Source organism: Rhincodon typus, chromosome 27, assembly GCF_021869965.1.
Source record: "Rhincodon typus isolate 14 chromosome 27, sRhiTyp1.1, whole genome shotgun sequence".
In the NCBI taxonomy this organism is placed as follows: Eukaryota; Metazoa; Chordata; class Chondrichthyes; order Orectolobiformes; family Rhincodontidae; genus Rhincodon; species Rhincodon typus.
The window spans coordinates 9,122,260-9,146,303 of NC_063358.1; the positions used below are offsets into that span (position 1 = coordinate 9,122,260).

Below are 24,044 nucleotides of genomic sequence, written 5' to 3' on the forward strand. Positions count from 1 at the left end.
ATGGGGTTTCAGTGATGGTAACACCATTGAATGTCAAGGGGTGGTGGTTAGATTGTCTCTTTTTGATGATGGTCATAGCCTGGCATTTGTGTGGCACAAATGTCACTTGCCACTTGTCAGCCCAAGCCTGGATATTGTCCAGATCCTGTTGCAGAACATGGACTGCTTCAGTATCTGAGGAGTCACAAATGGCGCTGAACAGCGTGCAATCATCGGCCAACATTCCTACTTCTGATCTTATGATAGAGGGAAGGTCATTGATGAAGCAGCTGAAGTTGGTTGGGCCCAGGACACTACCTTGAGGAGCTCCTGCAGAGATGTCCTGGAGCTGAGACGATTGACCTCCAACAATCACGAATATCTTCCTAAGTATCAAGTATGACTCCACCATCGGAGAGTTTGCCCCCTGATACCCATTGATTCCAGTTTTGCTCAGGCTCCTTAATGCCACACTTGGTCGGCTGCAGCCTTGACATGAATGGCTGTCACTCTCGGCTCACCTCTGGAATTCAGCTCTTTTGTCCATGTTTGAACCAAGGCTGTAATGAGGTCAGCAGCTAAGTGGCCCTGGGGGAACCCAAACTGGGCGTCTCTGAGCAGGTTATTGCTGAGCAGGTGCTGCTTGATAGCACTATTGATGACATCTTCCATCACTTTTTACTGATGATTGAGGGTGGACTGATGGGGCGCTAATTAGCCGAGTTGGATTTGTTCTGCTTTTCCTATACTGCCAAGTACAGGACATACAGGACATACTAAAATTTTCCACATTATCAGGTAGATACCAGTGTTGTAACTGTACTGGAACAGCTTGGCTGGGGGAGCAGCAAGTTCTGGAGCACAAGTCTTCAGTACTATTGCCAGAATGTTTTCAGGGCCCATAACCTTTGCAGTATCAGTGTCTCCAACCATTTCTTTATATCATGTGGAGTGAATGGAATTGGCTGAAGACTGGTATCTGTACTGCTGGGGACCACTGGAGGAGGTTGAGATGGATCATCCACTCAGCACTTCTGGCGGAAGGTTGTTGCAAATGCTTCAGCCTTATCTTTTGCACTGATGTGCTGGGCTCTTCCATCATTGAGGATGGGAACATTTGTTGAGCCTCCACCTTCAATGAGTTGTTTAATTGTCCACCACCATTCATGACTGGATGTGGCAGGACTGCAGAGCTAAGATCTGATCCGTTGGTTGTGGGATCTCATATTTCTGTCTGTCACTTGCTACTTTCGCTATTTGGCATGCAAGTAGTTCTGTTTGGTGGTTTCACCAGCTTGATACCTCATCTTCAAGTGTGCCTGGTGCTGCTCCTGGCATGCCCTCCTGCACTTTCCATTGAACCAGGGTTGATCCCCTGGCTTGATGGTAATGGTTGAGTGGGGAAATGCCGGACCATGAGGTGACAGATTATCCTGGAGTACAGTTCTGCTGCTGTTGATGGCCCACAGCGCCTCATGGATGCCCAGTCTTGAGTCGCTAGATCTGTGCAAAGTCTGTCCCATTTAGCACAGTGATAGTGCCACACAACATGATGGAAGTTATTCTCAATGTGAAGGCAGGACTTCGTCTCCACAAGGACTGTGCGATGGTCACTCTTACCGATACTGTCATGGACAGATGCAACTGCAGCTGGCAGATTGGTACAGATGAGGTCAAGTATGTTTTTCCCACTTGTTGGTTCCCTCACCACCTGCCGCAAACCCAGTCTAGCAGCTATGTCCTTTAGGACCCGACCAGCTCGATCAGTCATACTGCTGCCGAGCCACTCTTGGTGCTGGCTAAAGGCTGATAGTCACCTGGACTTAATTGGTTGCATCTTAGGATACTATAAGAAGTAGCTTCAAAGATGGATGTACTGATATGATTTTCCAAGAATCCTTAGATTCTAGAAAAATCCCAGAGGACTGGAAAACAGCTAATGTAATGCTCTTATTCAGAAACAGCGGATCTCAAAACAAAACAGATAACTCCATGCAAGTTAGCTTGATTTCAATCATTGGGAAATATTGGTATTTTTAATAAAGGACGTAACAACAAAATATTTAGAAATACATAATATAATCAAGTAGAGTCAGCATGGCCTCATAAAGGGAAATCATGTCTGACAAATTTATTAGAATTCTTTGAGAAGGGAACAAGCAGGATAGATAAACGTGTAGCTGTAATACATTTGGATTTCCAAAGGTTTTCAACAAGGCACCACATGTAAGGCTATTTAATAATAACCCATGGATAGAGGATTGGCTGATAAATAGGAGACAGAAGTTGGGATAAGGGGGTCATTTTCAGAATAGCAACTTGTAACTAGAGTGCCACAGTTGTGGGATTACTTACAACATGTATCAATGACTTAGATAAGGGATATGAATGTTGTATCACCAAAGTTTGTGGGTGACGCAAAAATAGATGGGAAGGCAGATGGTGAAGACGATGCAAACAGTTTATAGAGCATTATAGACTGGTTAGACACCCTTATCCTGTAAATGAATTTTTAAAAAATGAGTAGGGAAAAAACTTGGCAGGATGTTTTACAGGATGAGTAGGGGAGCTGCATGTTATGCAAATAAAGGAAAACTTCAAAAGTCACAGCAAACAAGGGTTCATGGATCCTCTTGATAAATCACAAAAAGCTAGTTTCCAAGTTCAGCAGGAGAGCTCTTACGGTGTGTGGTAGCAGGCCTGGATTCTAAGTCTAATTCTGTGTTATAACATGTCTGTACAAGTTAATTAAAAATATTTACAAATTCAGAGGGTGATAAGGAAATGAATGTTATGCTGTCCTTAATTTCAAAGTAAATGGGGTATAAAAGTAGAGAACAAATTATGGCAGATGCTGGAATCTGTGCTGAAAACGACAAATGTTGGAGATCACAGCAGGCCAGACAGCATCCATCGAGGGAGAGCAAGGTAACGTTTCAAGTCTAGTTGACTCTTCATGAGAGCTGAAGTGAAGTGTGGAGGGGACAGCATTTATGCTATAGTTTGGGGTGGACAGGTGGGGGTGTAGGGTTCTGGTGGAGAAATGATGTTGATAGCTCAGATTAAGTGATTGGAATGTGAGAATAGAAGAACAATGGTGTGTCTCCTGCCAGACTTGAAAGGACAGTAACTGGGATGGGTTGTGTTTGTGTGTGGAGGCGGGGGTGGGGGGCGTGGGTGCGGAGGGGAGGGTGGTAGGTGGGAAGGACAGGATAACAGACTGGAGATAGTACGAACTGCAGATGCTGGAGAGTCTGAGATAACAAGATGTAGAGCTGAATGAACACAGCAGGCCAAGCAGCATCAGAGGAGCAGGAAAGCTGACATTTCAAGCCTAGACCCTTCTTCAGAAAATGAAATTCAGACCTTTTCTGAAGAAGGGTCTAGGCCCGAAACGTCAGCTTTCCTGCTCCTCTGATGCTGCTTGGATTGCTGTGTTCATCCAGCTCTACACCTTGTTATAACAGACTGGAGGTGTTCTGCAGAGCAGTCACCCAGTCTGCATTTGGTTTCTCCAATGCAGAGTAGGCTACATTGGGTGCAACAAATACAATACAACACCTACGGTCTGTGTGCAAGCAGGACCCCGATCTTCCCATAGTGAGTCATTTTAACACAGCATCCTGCTCAATTGCCCACATGTATGCCTTTGGAACACCGCAGTGTTCCAGTGAGTCACAGCGCAAACTGGAGGAACAGCATTTCGTCTTCAGATTAGGCACTTTACAGGCTTCTGGACTTAATACTGAGATCAACACCTTTAAATTGTGAACCATTTCTTCCCTTTTTTTTAGCTTGTTATTATGTCCTCCCCTTCCCACATCCCAGTTACTGTCCTTTCAAGTCTGGCAGGAAACACACCATTGTTTTGCCAAACTCACATGCCAATCATTTATTCTGATCAACATCATTTCTCCACCAGAGATAGTAAGGACTCAGTGTGGAGCTGGAGGAGCACAGCAGGCCAGGCAGCATCAGAGGAGCAGGAAAGTTGACGTTTCAGGTAGGGACCCTTTTTGAGAAATGGGGGAGGGGGAAGGGAGCTCCAAGATAAATAGAGAGAGGAGGGGTGGGGCTGGGGAAGGTAGATGGGATGGTGATAGGTGGGTGCAGGTAGGCAATGGTGGGAATAGGTCAATGAGGTGAGAGCAGCAGATAGGTGGGAGAGAAGATGGACAGGTTGTGTCAGGCCAAGGAGGCGGGAATGAGAGGGAGGGTTGGTCATGGAATGAGGCCAGGGGTGGGGAGACTTTGAAACTGCTGAAGTCCACTTTGAGACCATTGCGTTGTAGGGTTCCAAGGCGAAATATGAGGTGCTGCTCCTCCAGTTTCTGGGTGGCATCATTGTGACACTGGAGGAGGCCCAGGATGGACATGTCACCCAGAGAGTGGGAGGGGGAGTTGAAATTGTTCGTGACTGGAAGGTGTTACCGTTTGTTGCAAACAGAGCACAGGTGCTCTACAAAGCGGTCTCCGAGCCTCTACTTGGTCTCACCGATGTAGAGGAGGCCACATCAGGAGCAGCGGATGCAGTAGACCACATTAGCGGATGTGCAGGTGAACCTCTGTCTGATGTGAAAGGTTTGTTTGGTGCCTTGGATGAAGGTGAATGGGGGAGGTGTAGGGGCATGTATAGCACTTCCTGCCGTTGTAGGGAAAGGTGCCAGGGGTGGTGGGGCTAGTGGGGAGTGTGGAGTGGACGAGAGAGTCACGGAGAGAGTGGTTCCTACGGAAGGCAGATAGGGGTGAGGAGGGAAATATATCCTTGGTTGTGGGGTTGGATTGCAGGGGGCGGAAGTGGTGGAGAATGGTACATTGAATACAGAGGTTAGTGGGGTGATATGTGAGGACAAGGGGGATTCTGTCTTTGTTTTAGTTGCGGGGAGGGGATGTGAGGGCAGTGGTTTGGGAAATGCAAGAGATGCGGTTGAGAGTATTTTTGACCACTGAAGGGGGGAAGTTGCGGTCCTTGAAATAAGAGGACATCTGGGATTTTCCATCTTGGGAGCAGTCGCAGCAGAGCAAGAGGAGTTGGGAGTAGGGGATTGCATCTTGCAGGAAGGTGGGTGAGAGGAGGTGTAGTCTAGGTAGCTGTGGGAGTCGGTGGGCTTGAAATAGATGTAGGTTTCAAGGCGGTCACCAGAGATGGAGACAGAGAGGTCCAGGAAGGAGAGAGAGGTATCAGAGATAGTCCAGGTGAACTTGAGGTTGGGGTGAAAGGTGTTAGTAAAGTTGATGAACTGTTCAAGCTCCTCGTGGGAGCATGAGGCAGCACCAAATACATCATCGATGTAGTGGAGGAAGAGGTGGGGGATAGTGCCAGTGTAGCTGCAGAAGAGGGACTGTTCCACATACCTTACGAAGAGGCAGGCATAGCTTGGGCCCATGCGGGTTCCCATGGCTACTCCCTTAGTCTTTCGGAAGTGGGAGGAGCTGAAGACGATGTTGTTAAGGGTAAGGATGAGTTCAGTTAAGCAAGTTCGGTTAAGTTCTGTTTCTCCATCAGCTCCCTACACCCACTACCAAACTCCCCCTCCACCAAACTATGCATAAAAATAGGGAAATATAGGTAAAACGGTACAAGGTACTAATCAGACTACAACTGGAATATCTGAACAGCTTTGGTCACTTTATATACTGACATTGGAGACAGTCCAAAGAAGGTTCACTCAGTTGATCATGGGAATACGGTAATGTCTTATGAGGAGAGACTGAGAAGGTTAGGCCTGAACTCATTAGAGTATGAGAAGAATGAGAGGCGATCTCAATTGAAGTGTATGAAATTTGAAAGGAACTTATCAGGGAAGAGGTGAAGAAGTTGTTTCTCCTTGTGAAAGAATCTAGGGCCAGAGGGCATAATGTCAGAGTAAGCGTTTGCCCATTTAAGAAAGAGATAAGGAGGAATTTTGTCTCTCAGTGGCTAATGAACCAGTGGAATCTTTATACCACAGAGGACTGTAGAGGCTAGATCAGTAAGTTTGTTGAGGGTGGAGACAGATATATTTTTAATCAGTAAGGAAATTAAATGTAATGGAGAAAAGACAGCAAAGTGGAGCTGAGTATTATCAGATTAACCATGATCTAATTGCATGGCGGTGCAGAATTGATGGGCCAAATAGCCTACTTCTGCTCCCTTAGAGGAAGCAATGTCCTAGTGGTATTATCGCTAGACCATTAATTCATAATTTAGAGACCCCAGCAATGTTCTAGCCACCTGGGTTCAAATCCAGTCTTGGCAAATGGTGAAATTTGAATTCAATAAAAAATCTGGAATTAAGAATCTTGTGATGACCATGAAACTGATGTTGATTGTTGGAAAAACCCATCTGGTTCAATCTTGTGGAAAAAATGTCCTTCAGGGAAGGAAACTGCTACCCTTACCTGATCTGGTTTATATGTGACTTCAGACCCACAGCAATGTGGTTGACTCTTAACAGTGTTCTGGACAATTATGGATGGCAATAAATTCTGGTATGGCAAGTGATGCCCACATCGTATCAATGAATGAATAAAAAGAAAGTCAAGGTTTTATGACCTGGAGCAGAATCTGCAATAACTGATAGAGAATATTAATTCAGACAAAATTTTGGATTCTTCAAAGTTAGGAATGTCACTCCCATGGAAAAGGAATATTTAATCATTACAGATATCTATATGTGGCATCAAAAATTTCCTGGTCAGATACAGCACAAAGTAAAGTTTACCTACGCTGCTCAGGCAATCTGTCTCTGCTGACTTCCAGTTGAACAGCTTCGATAAAACGGTAAACTTGGGGCCCTTAAGATACAGTGGTAGTCTCCCAACCCCTGGACTGGGACGCCTGGGTTCAAGACGCACCTGCTCCAGAATTGTGATATAACATTTTTGAACAGGTTGATTAAAAATACCTAAAAGGGCAAACTTATGAGAAGAAGTTGCTAACTTGTATTCCCTTGTGTATAATGTATTTGAGATGTTTAGAATGATTAAAGGATTTTATAGATAGATTAAGCTATTCTGTCTGCTGGGGAAACCTTGAATTGGGATGTGGATTGTTTTGAGGGGAAGCATTGAATGGTTGGGGGGCGTTGTTAGGGGGTGGTGGCATATCCTTAAAATTAGAGCTAGGATGTTCATGGGTGATCTCACTAACCAAAAAGCCATTGAGATATTTTGGTTGTAAATTTCAAAATTGAGATTTTATTGTACAAATATATTTATGGTTATGTAACCAAAGTGGGTAAACCAAGTTAATACACAGACCAGTCATGATGTGGTAGTGGTGGTATATGCCAAAGGGGCTGAATGTCCTACTCTATTTATCGTGTTTCTGTATCCCTATTCCTGTTGTACGAAAGAGATATTTGTTTCACTTATTTCTCACCCTTGTAGTTCCAAGTGATGTCACCCATTTAGTTCTAATTTTACCCACTGAGCTGAGACTGTCTATTTCATCTGCGACCAACAAGACAAACATTTATACTGTCTGGAAGTTTGCTATTGAGACTAGTCACTGGCTTGGGAATCTATTGCAGTCCATGTCATTTCTTTCCAACAAAACCATTGAATGTAACTGAATAATTGACCAGTTTCACATCAGTATAAAAATTGTAGCTACTCTAATAGTGCTCTGTTATATTATATAAGTATTTTCTAGTTTACTTTTGATAATTTAAGGTGAGATTTATGGTTTAAAAAATCCAATCTAGTTCAGCTATAAAATAACACAGCAAAATAGAAATTCAGTGCTGGATATTGAATTTTTGTATATCTGGAATTAAATAACTTTGAATTGAAAGTAGATTGTTGCTAGCACGTGAATTAAATTTCAACAATATAATCCCATTTTAATATGTTGAAATGTTTAATAGTTTTGTGATTGTTATTGCTAGCCTAAACATTCATGTATTGAATGTATTTTCTAAGTGAACAATCATTAATTGGCACTTTCACATTTGGGCATTCAATTCTAGTCATGTACATTTGATTTATCAAATGTCCTGGCAAAGGGAGGCTTTTAAAAGTATGATATCAAGAATTCAGGGACAGTATGTCCCTGTTAGGGTGAAGGGAAAAGCTGTTTACGAATCCCTGGCTGACAAGGGATATTGAGGCTCCGGTCAGGAAAAAGAAGAAGGTATACATTGGGTTTAAGCTTTCGGAATCAAGTGAATCCTTAGATGACTGTAAAAAGTGTAGGAGCACACTCAAGAGGGAAATCAGAAGAGCAAAAAGAGGGTATGAGATGGTTCTGGCAGATGAAGTTAAATATCATTATAAGAGGTTTTATTGCTATATTATGTGTAAGAGGGTGGCTGGGGAGAGAATAGGTCCCCTTAAAGATCAGCATGGCTGTCTTTGTGTGGAGCCACAGTAGATGGGAGAGATTTTTAATGGATAGTTCTCCTCAGCATTTACTGAGGAGAGAATCATGGATGCTGTGGAATTAAGGGAAACAAATGGGCATGTTTTGGACAGCATATACATTACCAGAGAAGAGGTGTTTGCACCCTTAAAGGGCATTAAGGTGGATAAATCCCCTGGGCCTGATCAAGTTCATCCTCAGACATTGTGGGAGGTTAGGGAAGAAATTGCAGAGGCCCTTGCAGAGATTTTTGCTTCATCTTTAGCCGCTGGTGAAGTTCCAGAAGACTGGAGGTTGGCTAATGTTGTTCCATTGTTTAAGAAAGGTAGCAAAGACAAGCCATGGAACTACAGGCCAGTGAGCCTGACGTCAGTGGTAGGCAAGCTATTGGACAGGACACTGAGGGACAGGATCAACCAACATTTGGATAGTCAGCATGGATTTGTACGCGGGAAGTCACGTCTGACAAATCTTTTAGAGTTTTTCGAAGAGGAAACCAAGAGGATCGATGAGGGTAGGGCAATGGATGTTGTTTATATATGAACCTTAGAAAGGCCTTTGACAAGGTCCCACATGGTAGGGTAGTCATGGAAGTTAGGTCGCATGGAATCCAGGGAAAGCTAGCTAATTGAATTCAAAATTGGCTCGAAGATAGGAAGCAGAGAGTGGTGGTTGAAGGTTGTTTCTCAGATTGGAGGCCTGTGATTAGTGATGTGCCACAGGGGTCAGTGCTAGGACCTTTGTTATTTGTTATTTACATAAATGATCTGAAAGTGAATGTACAAGGCACGATTAGCAAGTTTGCAGATGATAAAAAATTAGGAGGTGTCATTGATATCAAAGAAAGTTATCAAAAATTACAGAGGATCTTGATCAAATGGGGAAGCAGGCTGAGGATTGGCAAATGCAATTCAATGCAGATAATTGTGAGGTGTTGTATTTTGGAAAGTCAAACCAAGGTAGGACTTATACAGTAAATGGTAAGGTCCTGAGGAGTGTTGTGGAACAGAGGGACCTCGGACTACAAGTACATAATTCATTGAAAGTGGCGTCACAGGTAGACAGGGTGATGAAGAAGGCATTTAGCATGCTGACCTTCTTCGTTCGAGGCATTGAGTACAGGAGTTGGGACGTTATGTTACAGTTGTATAAGTCGTTGGTGAGGCCGCACTTAGAGTATTGTGTACAGTTTTGGTCACCCTGTTACAGGAAAGATATATTTAAACTGGAAAGTGTGCAAAGAAGATTTAGGAGGATGTTGCCAGGACTAGTAAGCCTGCGTTATAGGGAGATGTTAGCCAGGATAGGACTTTATTCCTTGGAACGTAGGAGAATGAAGGGTTACCTAATTAAAGTGTATAAAATAATGAGGGGCATAGATAGGATGAATGCATATTGTCTTTTTCCCAGGGATGGGGAATTAAAAACTAGAGGGCACAAATTTAAGGTGAGAGGGGAACTTCTTCACAGAGAGAGTGGTGCATTTATGGAAAGTTGTTGAGGCAAGTATAATAGCAATATTTAAAAAAGCATTTGGATAGGTGCATGGATGAGAAGTGTTTAGAGGGATGTGGACCAAATGCGGGCAATTGGAACTAGCTGAGTGAGCACCATGGTCAGCATGGACCAGTTTGGGCTGATGGGCCTGTTTCCATGCTCTATTACTCTATGACTCTAAGTCTTGTACATAAGAGCAAAATTTCTGTGAGTGTTTGCTTCATTTAGAAGTCCTCAACAATAGGGTAAAATTACTGCAATTTAGTCTCTATGGCAACTACAGTCGGGTGCCTGTGAGGAAAATACATTGGATTAGCACTTTCTGACCTACATGAGCAAGAATGGCAGCCCACCTTTCAGTTTCAAGGATATATTTAAACCATTTTAGAGATACCTAATCACTGGTAAGATCATCTGTTCACACTTATTAGATGATCTTTCAATTTCAATGTGATTTGTTGGACAATCTTCTTGTAATGTTGGTGGTGAACTTAAAAATAATTATGATTTTATCTGTGAATATCCAGAATAGTTTACAATGTAAATGCAACCTTTCTGATGAATGAGTGGGGATAGGCAACGTTCTGGGAAAACACAGCAGTAACCCATTTACCCCTCAAGACTGTTCTGCCATATTTACCTTAAGTCTATTTACCCACTTCCTTGAAAGTCACTTAATAGCTTTTATGTAATAAAATGATTTAATGGGCCAACCTTCATGTTCAACTAGTATGTGAGTGCAAGGATGACTGCAACAACATTGATGGATATTGATGTCAGCGAAGCATACCCACAGCAAGTGTAGTATTTAATAAGCAAACATATTGGTGGCAAAAGCTATTTTCTCTCCTCCTTTGACGAAGACCTATCCCACATTGGTACCAATTACATACTAAGCTAGCATGGGGGAAGGGGGTCCGGCTTATGAGAATCTCACCTGAGAACTGGCAGCCAATCAGAGGCCAGCAGCTCTGCTTTACATGTAGTGCCAGTTGGTGCAGTAACAGCTGCTCACAATATACCGAGGAGAGAACCAGGATCGCTGAGAAACTCCATGCCAAAGGTATATGAGGGCAGAATGAAAGCACAGGGCAGGGATTATCACAAGGAGATGGCAGGGATTCAACAGCAAGGGCAGTTGAGATGCATTCAACCTCCCCACTCCCCCTCCCCCATCCTCGTCCCAGGTCCTTTGATCAGACACTGACTGCTTTTCAATTGAGAATGTCTTCCCTGGGAGCCTGCAGGTCACACTGAAAGGGTTTGTTTTTGAGCTTCCCACTTGACAAGATCCGGCCACTACCTGTTGAATGCCAATTGCAACAATATGATACCCTTAAGTGGACATGTAGTCATGCTGCACTGGATTCAATCAGGAAGGCAGCAGAGGCCTCACTTGTCAACCCTCCATCTGATTAAACGCCCCCCTGATTCCAAAACTCACCTAAAAGGAAGGCATTAAGTTGTGCCTCAAGAAACACTGTTATAGAGAAGAATGAAGAACGAATGAAGCAGGCAAAGGTTGTATATTTATGGAACATTTTAACTGGACTTTTGTTTCCTCAGAGCTTCTTTGAGCACAAGTCTTCTTGTCACAAAATGTCAAAGAAGAAAATAGGATGTTCTGAAAGCAGACATGTAAACATCACTATAAGTAAGTACGCAGAGAATATTTATTTGAGACACTGTTGAATGTATTGGGCTTCAAGTTTCTATTACTAGTGAATCTGCCATTTTAAATTGAGATGATGTCTACTGGTGCCTTGAACACTGATCTATTGCTGGAGTTTGCAGGATCACTGGGCGGGCACTTCACTTTCAAAGGGCCAGCCGAATGCTAGTGCCACAACTTTGACTCCCATCTGCTCCATGCAATAGAAAATGCAAATACACCCCAAAGGTTCCAGCTAAAGATCTGATCAGCTGCAAAGAAAAGGCATGGTTCAGGTGGCATTTCATTTTAACAAAAAAATGAATCACATAGAGGCTAGACAGCAATGATGATGTCACCTAGAAGGGAGATGAAACATTTGCATGAAAACCAGTCAGTTCAGCAAACCAACCAACAACACCAACCACAACCCGAGCTACAGATCTTTGTTAAAACATTAATCATACAGTTCTTCAGAGTGCTTGTTATGCCACATCACTAAGGGCCTTCACAAAACTAATGAGACAGGACCATGGAATGAAGAAGCACAGAAAGATCCTGGTTGACCCATTGTGCTTTTATCAGGTGTTTAATAGGGCTCACCAGTTAACCACATAAGGCTGCTCTTTCTCCATTGCCATGAAATTCCTTTCCCTGAGAGTCTTTATCCAATTCCCTTTTGAGAGTTATTATAGAATTTGGCTCCGTCACCATTGAGATGGTGAATTTCAGATTACAACAATTTGCTGCCTAAAAAACAAACAACTTTTCTCTGGTTGGTTTGCTTAATTACCTTAGATCTGTGTTTCTGAGTAACGAGCCCACCTGCCAGTAGCAATAGTTTCTCACTATTTATCTAATCAAACCCCTTATTGTCTTTATCACAATTAAATCTCACATATAAGGAGAATAAGCTTCTTTATGTTCTTCATGTATTTGAAATCACTCATCCCTGGTTGATTTCTGCTTCATAGCTTGATGAGGGGTATGGGCATGAAGCACATGGCAGTGTGGGAGCAGGACGTCAACTGATGTTACAATGGAAGACCAGTGAAATTGTATTATCAAGCTCAATATTATACCAAGTGTTAGTCCTGAACCCTAGAGATCTGGCTTTGTCAGCCTGAATCCCTCCCAGCTTTATCTCTGCTGGTGTGGTGTGAAACTGCTAAACCAACCCTCAGCACAGAGTGAATGCATTTAGAAGAGGAGACACAAAATGAGAATAAATCAAAGCAAAGTGCATTCTTCACACACAAACTAACTCCACCAATGACGTCTTGAGTAAAGCTACCAAAGGGTATGACATGAGATAGTAGGAACTGACATGATGACTATTTGAAATTTAAATGGCGGCATTCCTTTTTCCAGGAACGGTAGCTGGTTTCCCACGGGTACTAAATAGTGGCAGGCACTGGCATTCAAAACAAACAAAATGCAGTCTATTCCAAGACCGTATTGTCCTTCAGTAAATAGTTTGTGAATTGATGAACTAGGACCCAACTGAGAGTACAATGAGAAAAGCAAATAAAAGAAACAAACTAAAAACCTGAGAATCAATAGGTTTTGAACACCATATATCCTTTGAAGCTCTCAAAATTACCTATTTGCCTGACAGTCTTTTCAATAACTAACTCATGTGTCTACTGCTCAAGAAAATTTAGAGGACAGTACAGAATTGTGGAAACATTGTTTTGTATTATTCTTCAACATTTCCTTAAGATGTTATTTTTGTTTATTTATTTTAGTACATGGATACAGCTAGATTTCTTGGAGAATTGATAAATTGGCTCTGCAGATTAGAATTGTGACCTATTTCTGACAGTTTACCTGTGTCTCCAATGTGAGAGATTTGTCGACTTGACATGGGGCTACTGTGCTGTGAATTCAGTTAATTTGATTACACCTTTGAAATGTACTAAACTGTAGTCAACGTAAGGGGGTGACAGAGAGTCCTCTATAATGACCCTTGATGTGGAAGGATCAAGGCAATCACATGCCAATTAATGCAAAACCAGTCACAGAATAATTCAAATCCAGGCATGAAATTATTATTGCTGAATCAGATTTGATATACTTTCATTATATCAACAATTTCTTCTATAAACCACAATGCATTTTAAAAATACAGCTGTAGACTTCCAGTGTACTGAAGTATTCCTCATTCACTGTCATCAATTTGGAATCGTGACACATAATAATATGTTATATAAATCTTGACCAGCTATCTCCGGGCTCCCACTTTTATGGGAATGAGTTCCTGCTCCTTTCTTTCAATTTTCTTTCAAAGAATCTTTATTTTTCCTTATTCTTAAAAACATTGATTCCGTTTGGCCTGGGCTACTGTGGGTATTGGTAACCTCTGACACTTGCCCCATTTAAGCTACCATGTAAGCCTTGCCAGAAGCGTTTACAATGGTCATAATACTAAATTCAGTCAACCCATTCAATCACTGTCCCAAAAACTGTAGTGTCTTTAGAAATCTGACCACATTTCCAAAAAAATGCAAACTTTTGTTTAGAATTTTAACTTGTTGAGAATTGTTCTTTTCAAAATATTAAAGCCTTGATCAAAGGTTCCAAGCAAATAAGTTGCATTATTATTTGTCAGGATTTTACTTTTAACTCTACAAAGCATTTAAAATACATAAATGAGGATGGAGGAGACACAGGCATTTTCTAATGGGGAGAAGTTTGCTATTTTGCAGAGAATAAATGATGAATGTCCCTTCTATGGACCTTTGCTCAGTCTTGCTCATTTGTTTCAGTTCCAGTATGTACATCACAAGCTATTATTACCACATCTAATGAGCATATAAAAAATATTTTGCAGATGATTGTCGTCAAATCAAGTTACCTCCATATTTGGAAGATCCTGGATTTATTTATTTGAACGATGCAGATGTAAGTGATGCTGCCTGTAATTATGCACAACTCTCCCCATTTGGATGAAATAAGTTGCCGTACATTGAGGTTAAGAGAAAATAGTTGGACTATATTCATTGTTCCAAGCTCATGAACAAAGAATGGTAATTTGGACAAGGCACTAAGGGGCTACTAGCAATGTTAGAACTGTGCTGGAGTTGGAATTGGAAGAGTCAGCTCACTTAACTGGGAAACCAATGTGAAATAACTCCATGAAGGCCAGTATCGCATCACCAAATCACCCTTTAGCTAGAGATAGTAGGAACTGCAGATGCTGGAGAATCCGAGACAACAAGGTGCAGAGCTGAATGAACACAGCAGGCTAAAGCAGCATCATAGGAGCAGAAAGGCTGACTCGTGCACTCTACATGACACTGACCCAGCTAGCTCAAGCTCCTAGAGTATGCTGAGCACCTGTCTATATATGTCAGCCAGGACTCCTTCATTAGAGCAGGTTAACAGCTTCAATCAGGGAACTCGTATTCTATGAAATGCACCTATCTGACTTCATTCCAATCACTAAATCCTTCCCCAACTAAGTCCTGGGAGGTAAGCCTGTTCTTTTTCCTGTAGCTTCTCCTGGGGCGTTTTCACGCCAGGTCCAGTTACTCCAACTCTATGACATGGATACTGGCAGCATGTACCAGACGATAGACCGCCTGCACCCAGAACATCTTGGCCTAAACTCATCTTTTTTAGGCAGTAGTGGCATCAAGGCTGCAGCACCTGCTATGTCCATCTCATCCTCAGGATTCTTTGATGCGAGGCGGAAGTGGAGAACCCACAGGTTCTGACGGCCTTATCAATATTCTGAGGGGCCAGGTGTGTTTTGTTCCTACCCTGTTTGTGAAGTTGCAGTTTCATTTGGTCCACATGCTTGTTTAGGACTGAGTCCTCTTACTAAACTTTTTATATTATGGGATCTGACCTCAGGCCAATGATGCCTCTTACCCATGCAGGGCCATTCCCATGTTTCGACGCTGAGCTTCATCTCCTAAAGTAAACTGATTCTCTCGCATTGGTATTCCTGATGCTGTTTCACCCTATCCCCCAGATCCAGGAAGATCAGATGTAACCTGGTATAGAGTCTTTTTCCCATTAACAACTCTGCAGGAGCTATTTTTGTAGTTGTGTGATGGCTGGTCCTTTAATCAAACAGGATACTTGGTATCAAGTGATGTAGTCAGCTGTTTCTTTAAGCCTGCCTTCAACATTTGGACTGCTCTTTCCACCCAACCATTGGATAGTGGATGGTATGCAGCTTTCTTTACATGCCAAAAGTCATTTAACTTTAGGAAGTGTCCAAATTCCCTGCTGGTAAATGATGGCCCACTGTCTGTGACCACCACCTCTGGGAGTCCATGCATTGCAAAAGATACTGGTAACTTTTCAATCATTGTCCCTGTATTTGATGAATGAAAGCTATGCCTATCCAACCATTTTGAATGGGCGTCCACATAGAGCTCATATAAGGACAGTCGTAGTCAAGGTGTAACCAAGTCCGGGGTTTACCCAGCCATACCCACGAATGTGGAGGAGCTGCTGGTGGCAATTATTGTCTTTGTTGGCACTCTGGGCATTGCCTCCCCAACCAGCTATGTTGGCATCCAATCCTGGCCACCGGACATAATGTCTTGCCATCATCAGCATTTTGGAAACCCCTGGATGACCCCTGTGGAGTTCAGCTAGTATCTGGCAGTGACCTTTGCTCTGGACAATCGCTCTTGTTTCCCATAATAACATATCATCCTCTATGGTGATCTGATCTTGCCGGGTCCAGAAGGGATTCCATTCTGGTTGTGATGGCCCTTTTGCTTCCCCCATCACCGCCAGGTGTTTTAGATTTGCCAGGATGGGATCTTTTTGTATCCACAATCAGATATTGTCAACGGTGACTGGAAGGGTGTCCAGAAAATTTAAAACCAGAACAGTCTCTTGCAGTGGTGGCACCACCGTTGGTGTGTCCACCAGTAGGAGGCGGCTGAAAGCATCCGCATTTGCTACTTGGCATCCCAGACAGTGCTCCAACTTGTAATTGTACGCAATGAGAATAAGAGTCCACCACTGAATTCAACCGGAAGCTATGGATGGCAACGCCTTGCTTCGTTAAATAGCCCGAGGAAGGGTCTGTGGTTTGTGACCATGACAAATTCAGATCTGTAAAGGTATCGGTGGAACTTTCTCACACCTAAGATGACTGCCAAATCTTCCTTCTCTATCTGGTTGTATCTTTGTTTAGCATCAGCCAAAGCCCAGGAAGCCCGGGCCACCAGTGAGCCAACACTGCTCCAATACCATACAGGGAGACATGGCATTTTGCTTTGGATCATTGTGCACCAACACCTTAGACGACGATTGCTGCTTCTTCACTTCCCTAAAGGCTACATCTTGGCTACGAGACCTTTTCCAAAGCTGACCCTTCTTCAATGCCAAATGTAACAGTGCCAGAATGGAGGCCTGGTTACATATGAATTTTCTATAACAATTTACCAACCTAAGGAAAGGCCTAAGCTCCAGCACAGACGTAGGAGCTAGGGTATCTTTGATCATCCTCACTTTTTCTTCCAACTCATGTAACTTGGTCTTTTCGAATCCGTAGCTGATGTAGGTCACCTGGGGTGCCTGGAACACACACTTTTCCCTCCTAAGGTATACCCCCACCTTGGAGAAACATTAAAGCACTATGTCCAAGTTCTCTAAATGCTCTTTATTGGTCTTCCTGGTTATTAGCATATCATCCAGAATAATGACGGCCTGGAGCAGACCTTGTAAAATGTTCTCTATTGTCCGTTGGAAAATGGCACAGGCTGATGATATCCCAAAAGGCTGTCTCATATATTGGTACAAACCCTTATGGGTATTAATTGTAGCATACTTCTGGGAATCCTTATCTAATTGCAATTACAGGTACGTTTGGCTCATGTCCAGTTTTGTGAATGGCATGCCCACCACCAGTCTTGCAAATAAGTTCTCTATACAAGGGATTGAGTGTCCATCCAGCTGTGAAAAGTAGTTTACCATTTGTCTGAGTTCACCACAAAGGCAAACCAACTCATCAGGCTTCACAATTGGTACGACCGTTGCTGCCCATTCCACTAATTAGATTGATTTGATGATTCCTTCGCTTTCCAGCCTCCTCATTTCTGCCTCTACTTTTGCCCATAAGGCAAATGGCTCTGCCAGGCTTTGCAAAATCATGGTTTGATTATTGGTCCACATGTAAAGTAGCTTTGGCACCTTTTATAGTCCGTAAACCTCCCTGCAAACCTTCTGGGTAATTAAATAGAACTTCACTCAGGCAGCCAATTTCTAATTGAAGAATATTCAGCCGATCAAGTTGAATCTTTCCCAACCAATTTCACCCCGTCAAACTTCAGCCTAAGCCTTTTACTACAATTAGTGGTAACCGAACCAGCTGCTTTTCCTAAGAGACCGGAACCGAAGTTGTACCGTTAATCTGTAGGGGTTCCTCTGTATAGGTTCTCAGACTGGCTGAGGTCTTAGCAAATGTAAGGATTGAAGTCCAGAGCAAATTTTGGTAAAGACTGGTTTGGCAATCACTGGTACAGCTTTACTGGTATTGACCTTCGTTGGAACCAGGTCACCATTTAGCAAGGTGTTTATTTTGATTCATTCTGATTTGGATGTTGCTAAGCGATTTAACTGTGCCAAATCTGTTGTAAGTGGACTTTCCAGGGTGTGTACTCTCCTGGATATGAGCCTATGAGTTCTCTTACTCAACTTGGACCTAGCGGGACTCTTTTGCTGTATCGAGCTGGTATACCGGCAGCAACTACAATGGTCTGCTGGCCATGATCCTCAAGAGAATGTTAATTATTTGGCCGAGTTTTGTTTTGGGGTTTTGCTGTGGGCTGACCTCAAGTCCCTCTGTTCAGGATATGTCCTGTGTGAGGCTATGCAATTGCTTACAATCAAGTGGCGTTCCCCAAGCTCAGTTGACCTGACAAGAGTGTCCACTTCCATTGGAATACCCTATAACTCATAAGCTCCACTTGCCACATTTTCAAATGACAAAGCCAGTTGAAGTGCTTGTTTGAAGTCCAGTTGAGTTTCAGCTATTAGGCACTTCTGCATGGTCACATCATTAATCCTACATAATAACCAGTCTCCAGCATCTCACTTAGGGTTAAACCAAAATCACATTCCTCTGCCAGTTGTCTTAACCTCGTCAAAAATCTTTATTTGGATTCCAAATAAAAACCAACAAAACTGCGGATGCTGTAAATCAGGAACAAAAACAAAGTTGCTGGAAAAGCTTTGCAGGTCTGGTATCATCTGTGAAGGAGAAAACAGAGTTAATGTTTCAGGTCCAGTGACCCATTCTCAGTTCTGAGGAAGGGTCACCAGACCCGAAACATTAACTCTGTTTTCTCCTTCACAGATGCTGCCAGACCTGCTGAGCTTTCCAGCAACTTTGTTTTTGTTCTATATGGATTCTACTGGTTTTCGAACTTTTGAGTAAAACTGACAGCATCTCAGAATTCGAGGAGGTTTGGGGTAGTAATATTCCTTAGCTAAATCTGTCAACTCTTGAAAAGTTTTAGTTTTTGGTGCCTCAGGGAAAGTAGGGCTCCTAATAACCAAACAAGTTGCATGTCCACATGCTGTCAGTATAATTACGCATTGCTTTTCATATCATTTGCCCAGAAAAAATAATGCATTCTTTCCACACACAAGGCTCAGTCTTCGACAGCAGGGTCAAACGAGTCAAGCCTCCCGAAGCAGAATGATGCCAGAAATGTTTACCCAAATTCAAAGTCGACTGTTATGAACGAATGTCTCCAGGGGCGTGTTTTTCTCTCATCGCCACTGAAATAACTCCACAAAGACTGGTATCCCGTCACCAAGTCACCCATTATTTACATGTGCATAGTACATGACACTGACCCAGCTAGCTTACAGCTGGCTTCTAAAGTGAGCTGAGCCTCTGACAAACACCTGACAGAAATGGAAGATTCTGCCTGATTCTTCAGAGGAGAGGAAAAAATTGTTAGCATAATAGAAGCCCAACAAAGCCAGGGGACTGAATATTTCAGTGAGCATTGACGGAATTCCAATGTCAGGACCAATTCCAAGTCTCAACCCTACCAATGCCTAACAATACACAACTGGAATCGGCCAATTAAGAGACTGCTTCCACATTTACCAGGCAATTGTGAAATGTTTGTTCCCAATTTAGAACATCACTTGAAACAGCAACATAAGCGGCCCAATTGAAGGGCACATAGCATGAGACATTTGCCCTGTGGCTGTTGCTAGTTAGAAAGAGAATTACAACCGGAATGTCTCAACAACATTCTCCCCAGTGCCTGCAGAGAACTTAAAAATAAAGAAGGCTTACAGATTTTGTAGCCACAATTGTGGAAGTAGTGCCCCTCTACAGGATGATTGTGGCTGTGAATGTTGCCTTTCTACCCATGCCTCTTTGGACCATTGTCTCCAAGTAACCTCCAAGTCCTGGACTCAGGATGTGGTCAGTCTGATGTCAAAAAATTCTGACAAGTTCTGAAAACAGCCCATAAGTGGTGTCTGAATCGACTTCACATCCCTCTGCGCAAAACGTTGTCAGTTCCATTGACAGCCACATCTGCCCAGAGGGGAGAGCAGCATCAGGGAGCCATCCAAATGTATAACATCTGAATTTCCTTTCCCAGTACCTCAGAAGCCATCTCTATAGGCAAGAAAGTTTGCACCATTTATGATGAACCCAAAAATTTTGAGTTATGCAGTTAAGTAAAGAGAGGAAGTTCTAATTTAAGAACACTAGTTAACTTACAGGAAAAAAAAGTGACTTTATTGCTTAGGATTCCATGTTGAAAATCATCTTTCTATGAAGTGGAACCATGTTTGGCATTATATTCTTATTCATTCATTGGTTGAGGTGTTCCTGGCTGGTCCAGCATTTATTGTCAATCCCTACCTGCCCTCGAGAAGGTGACAATGAGCTACTTTCTTGAATTGTTGCAGTCCAATTAATGTTGGTACACCCACAATACTATTAAGGAATTCCAGGATTTTGACCCAATGACATTGAAGGAACGGCAATATATTCCAAGTCAGGATGGTGAGTGGCTTGAAAGGGAACTTACAGGTGGTGGTGTTCCTATATATCAGCTGCCCTTGTCCTTCTGGATGGTACTGATCATGAGTTTGCTACCCTAACAGTCTTGGAAAACTTGTGCATTACATCTTGCAGATAGGACACACTGCTGCTACTCAGTGTCAGTGGTGGAGAGAGTGTATGTTTGTTGGTGTAGTCATTCAAACAGGCTGCTTTGTCCTGGATGGTGTCAAGCTTCTTGAGTGTTTTTAGAGCTGGATTCAACTAGTCAAGTGAAAGCATTCTATCACACTTTTGACTTATGCCTTGTAGATGGTGGGCATGCTTTGGGGAGTCAGGAAATGAGTTGCTCACTGCATAGCCTCAGACCTGCTCTTGTAATCTCAGTATGTGAATGGTTAGTCCAGTTCAGAGTCTGGTCATTGGGAACCACCAAGATATTGATAGTTGGGGATTTAGTGATGGTGATGCTATTGAATGTCATGTAGCGATGATTAAATTATGTCTTGTGAGAGATTGCCATTTTGTGGGACTTGTGTTGTATGAGTGTTAATGTATCACCCAAACTGGATGTTGTCCAGGTCCTGCTGCATTTAGCTATGGACTGCTTCAGTATCTGGGGAGTCACAAATGGTGTTGGAGAGGCTAACAGCCTCGAGGCACTATTACTGGACTATTAATCCAGAGACCCAGGTAATGTTCTGGGGACCCAGGTTTGAATCCTGCCATAGCAGATGGTGGAATTTGAATTCAATAAAAATCTGGTAGTAAGAGTCTAACAATGGCCATGAAACCATTGCTGATTGTGAGAAAAACTCTTTGGTTCACTGATGCCCTTTAGGGAAGGAAACTGCCATCCTTACCTGGTCCAACCTACATGTGACTCCAGACCCACAGAAATGTTCTTGACTCTGAACTGCCCTCTGGGTAATTAGGGATGGGCAATAAATGCTGGCCTAGCCAGCAATGCCCACATCCCATGAATGAATAAATTTAAAGCATGGTGCTGAACATTGTGCGATCATCAGTGAACACCTCCACTTCTGACCTTAAGATACCATGAAGGTCATTGATAAAGTAGCTGAAGATGTTTGGGCCATGGACACTACCTAGAGGAACTGGGTGGAGATGTTGTGGAACTGAGGTGACTGACCACCAACAACCCCATAGCTATGAAGAGAAGCTGGATAAGCTCAGGTTGTTTTCTTTAGAGCAGAGAAGTCTGAGGGGGGAACTGATTGAGGTGTATAAGAATATGAGTGACATAAACAGGGTGGATTGAATGCAGCTGTTCCCCACAGTTGAAGGGTCAGTAACAAGGGGTATAACTTTAATGAGAAAGGCAGGTGGTTTAGAGGGGATTTGAGGAAAATTATTTTCTCCCAGATGATGCTGAGAATCTGAAATGCACTGCCTGAGAGAATAGTTGAGGCAGGAAACCGCACAACCTTTATAAAGTACTTGGATGAGAACTTGAAATGTCATAGCATTCAAGGCAATGAGCCAAATGCTGGAAAATAGGACTCGCGCAGATTTAGAATAGTTTTTTTCAGAGCAGACTCAATGGGCCATTGGGCCTCCTCTGTCTGATTCTATTATTCTAACCACGAGAATCTTGCTTTGCGCTAGGTATGATTCCAAGCAGTGGACAGTTTTCCTCTGATTTCATTAACTCAAGTTTCATTTAGGCTCCTTGATGCTCCACTTGGTCAAATGTGGCCTTGATGCCATGGGCGGTCACTCTCACCTCACCTCTGGAACCCAGCTCTTTTGCCCATGTTCGAATCATGGTGGTAAGGAGGTCAGGAGCTGAGTGGCCCTGGTGGAACTCAAAATGAGCATCAGTGATTAGGTTATTGCTAAGAAAGTGCTGCTTGATAGCACTGTTGATGACACATTCCATCATTTAACTGATGATTGACAGTAGACTTACAGGGCAGTAATTGGCTGGGTTGGAATTGTCCTGATTTTTATGTACAGAACACAGCTGTACAATTTTCCACATGGGTAGATGCTAGTGTTGTAACTATATTGGAACTGTCTGGCCAGAGGCACATTTCTGGAGTACAAGCCTTCAGTACTATTCCACCACTACTATCAAGGCACATAGCCTTTGCAGTATCCAGTGCTTCCAACCATTTCATGATGTCATAAAGACTAAATTGAGTTGGCTGTCAAGCTGGGGACCTCTGGAGTAGACCGCGTTGAATCATCTATTCAACACTTCTGGTTAAAGATTGTTGCAAATGCTTCAGCTTGATTTTGCACCAAAGTTCTGAGGTCCCCCATTATTGAGAATGTGGATGTTTGTAGAGCCTCATCCTCCAATGAGTTATCTAATTGCCCACCACTTTTCAAGACTAGATGTTGCAGCACTAGATGTGATCACTGGTGGTTGGTGCACTTAGCTCTGTCTGTCACTTGCTGCTTAAGCTGTTTGTAGTAGTTTTGTTTTGTACCTTCACCAAATTGACACCTCATTTTTAGGTATCCCTGATGCTGCTCTCAGTATGCCCTCCTGCATTGTAAATTGAACCAGGTTTGATCCCTTGCCTTAATGGTTATGGTAGAGAAGGGTATAAGCTGTTCCATGGGTTACAGATTGAGTCAGAGTACAATTTGGCTGTTGCTGGTGGCCCACAGCAGCTAATGGATGCCCAGTCTTGTATAGCTAGATCTGTTCAAAGTGTTTTCCATTTAGCATGTTGATAGTGCCACAAATGCAATGAAGGGTATTCTCAATGTGAAGATGGGAACTTTGTGCCCATGAAAACAATGCGTTGATCACTCTTATCAACCAATCTGGTCAACAGTGGTGTTGCCAAGCCACTCTTGCTGATGGAAATTGAATGTACCCTATCCAGAGTATATTACATATCTTGCCACCTTCAGTGCTTCCTCCCAGTGACGTTCAACATGGAGGAGTACTGATTCATCAGCCAATAGGGGTAGTAAATGGTAATCAGTAGGAGGTACTAGTCCCCAGTTGTTAGTAAGGAGGACTTTGCAGGGTCGATAGTGCTGTGTTTATTGTTGTCATTTCTGGGTGCCTTAATTGATGGCTGTGGTCTATCCAGTTTCATTTGTTTTCTCACTTTAAGTGATTGACACAACCCAATGGCTTGCTTGTCCATTTCAAAGGGCAGTTGAGAACCAACTACATAGAATTACTACAATGTGGAAGTAGGCCATTCTGCCCCTTGAGTCCACACTGACGCTCCAAAGAGCATCCCACCCAGATCCATACCTTCTACCCTATACTATCTCTGTAATTCTGCATTTCCCATGGCCAATCCATCTAACCTGCATATCTTTGGACTGTGGGAGGAAACCAGAGTACCCGGAGGAAGCCCACACAGAGATAAGGAGAACATGCAAACTCCATTCAGAGAGTCATTTAAGGCTGGAATCAACCCGGGTCCCTGGCGCTGTGAGGTAGCAGTGCTAACCACTGAGCCACCATGCAGCCCACATGGCTGTGAGTCTGTAGTCACATATAGGCAGACCAGGTGACTATGTCAGTTTCCTTCTCTAAGGAATATAAGTAAACCAAATGGCTTTTTATG

At 43.0% G+C, this 24,044-nt stretch overlaps 1 protein-coding gene across 1 annotated transcript in view; it reads left to right on the forward strand.

Moving 5' to 3' along the window:
- Window positions 1-24,044, forward strand: part of LOC109924299 (receptor-type tyrosine-protein phosphatase U-like) — a 289,829-nt gene that overhangs the window by 185,583 nt on the left and 80,202 nt on the right. The window contains exons 16-17 of the mRNA XM_048612922.1: window positions 11,387-11,474; window positions 14,305-14,375. Coding sequence (XP_048468879.1) covers window positions 11,387-11,474; window positions 14,305-14,375 — 159 coding nt within the window. The remainder of the gene's footprint in view (window positions 1-11,386; window positions 11,475-14,304; window positions 14,376-24,044) is intronic.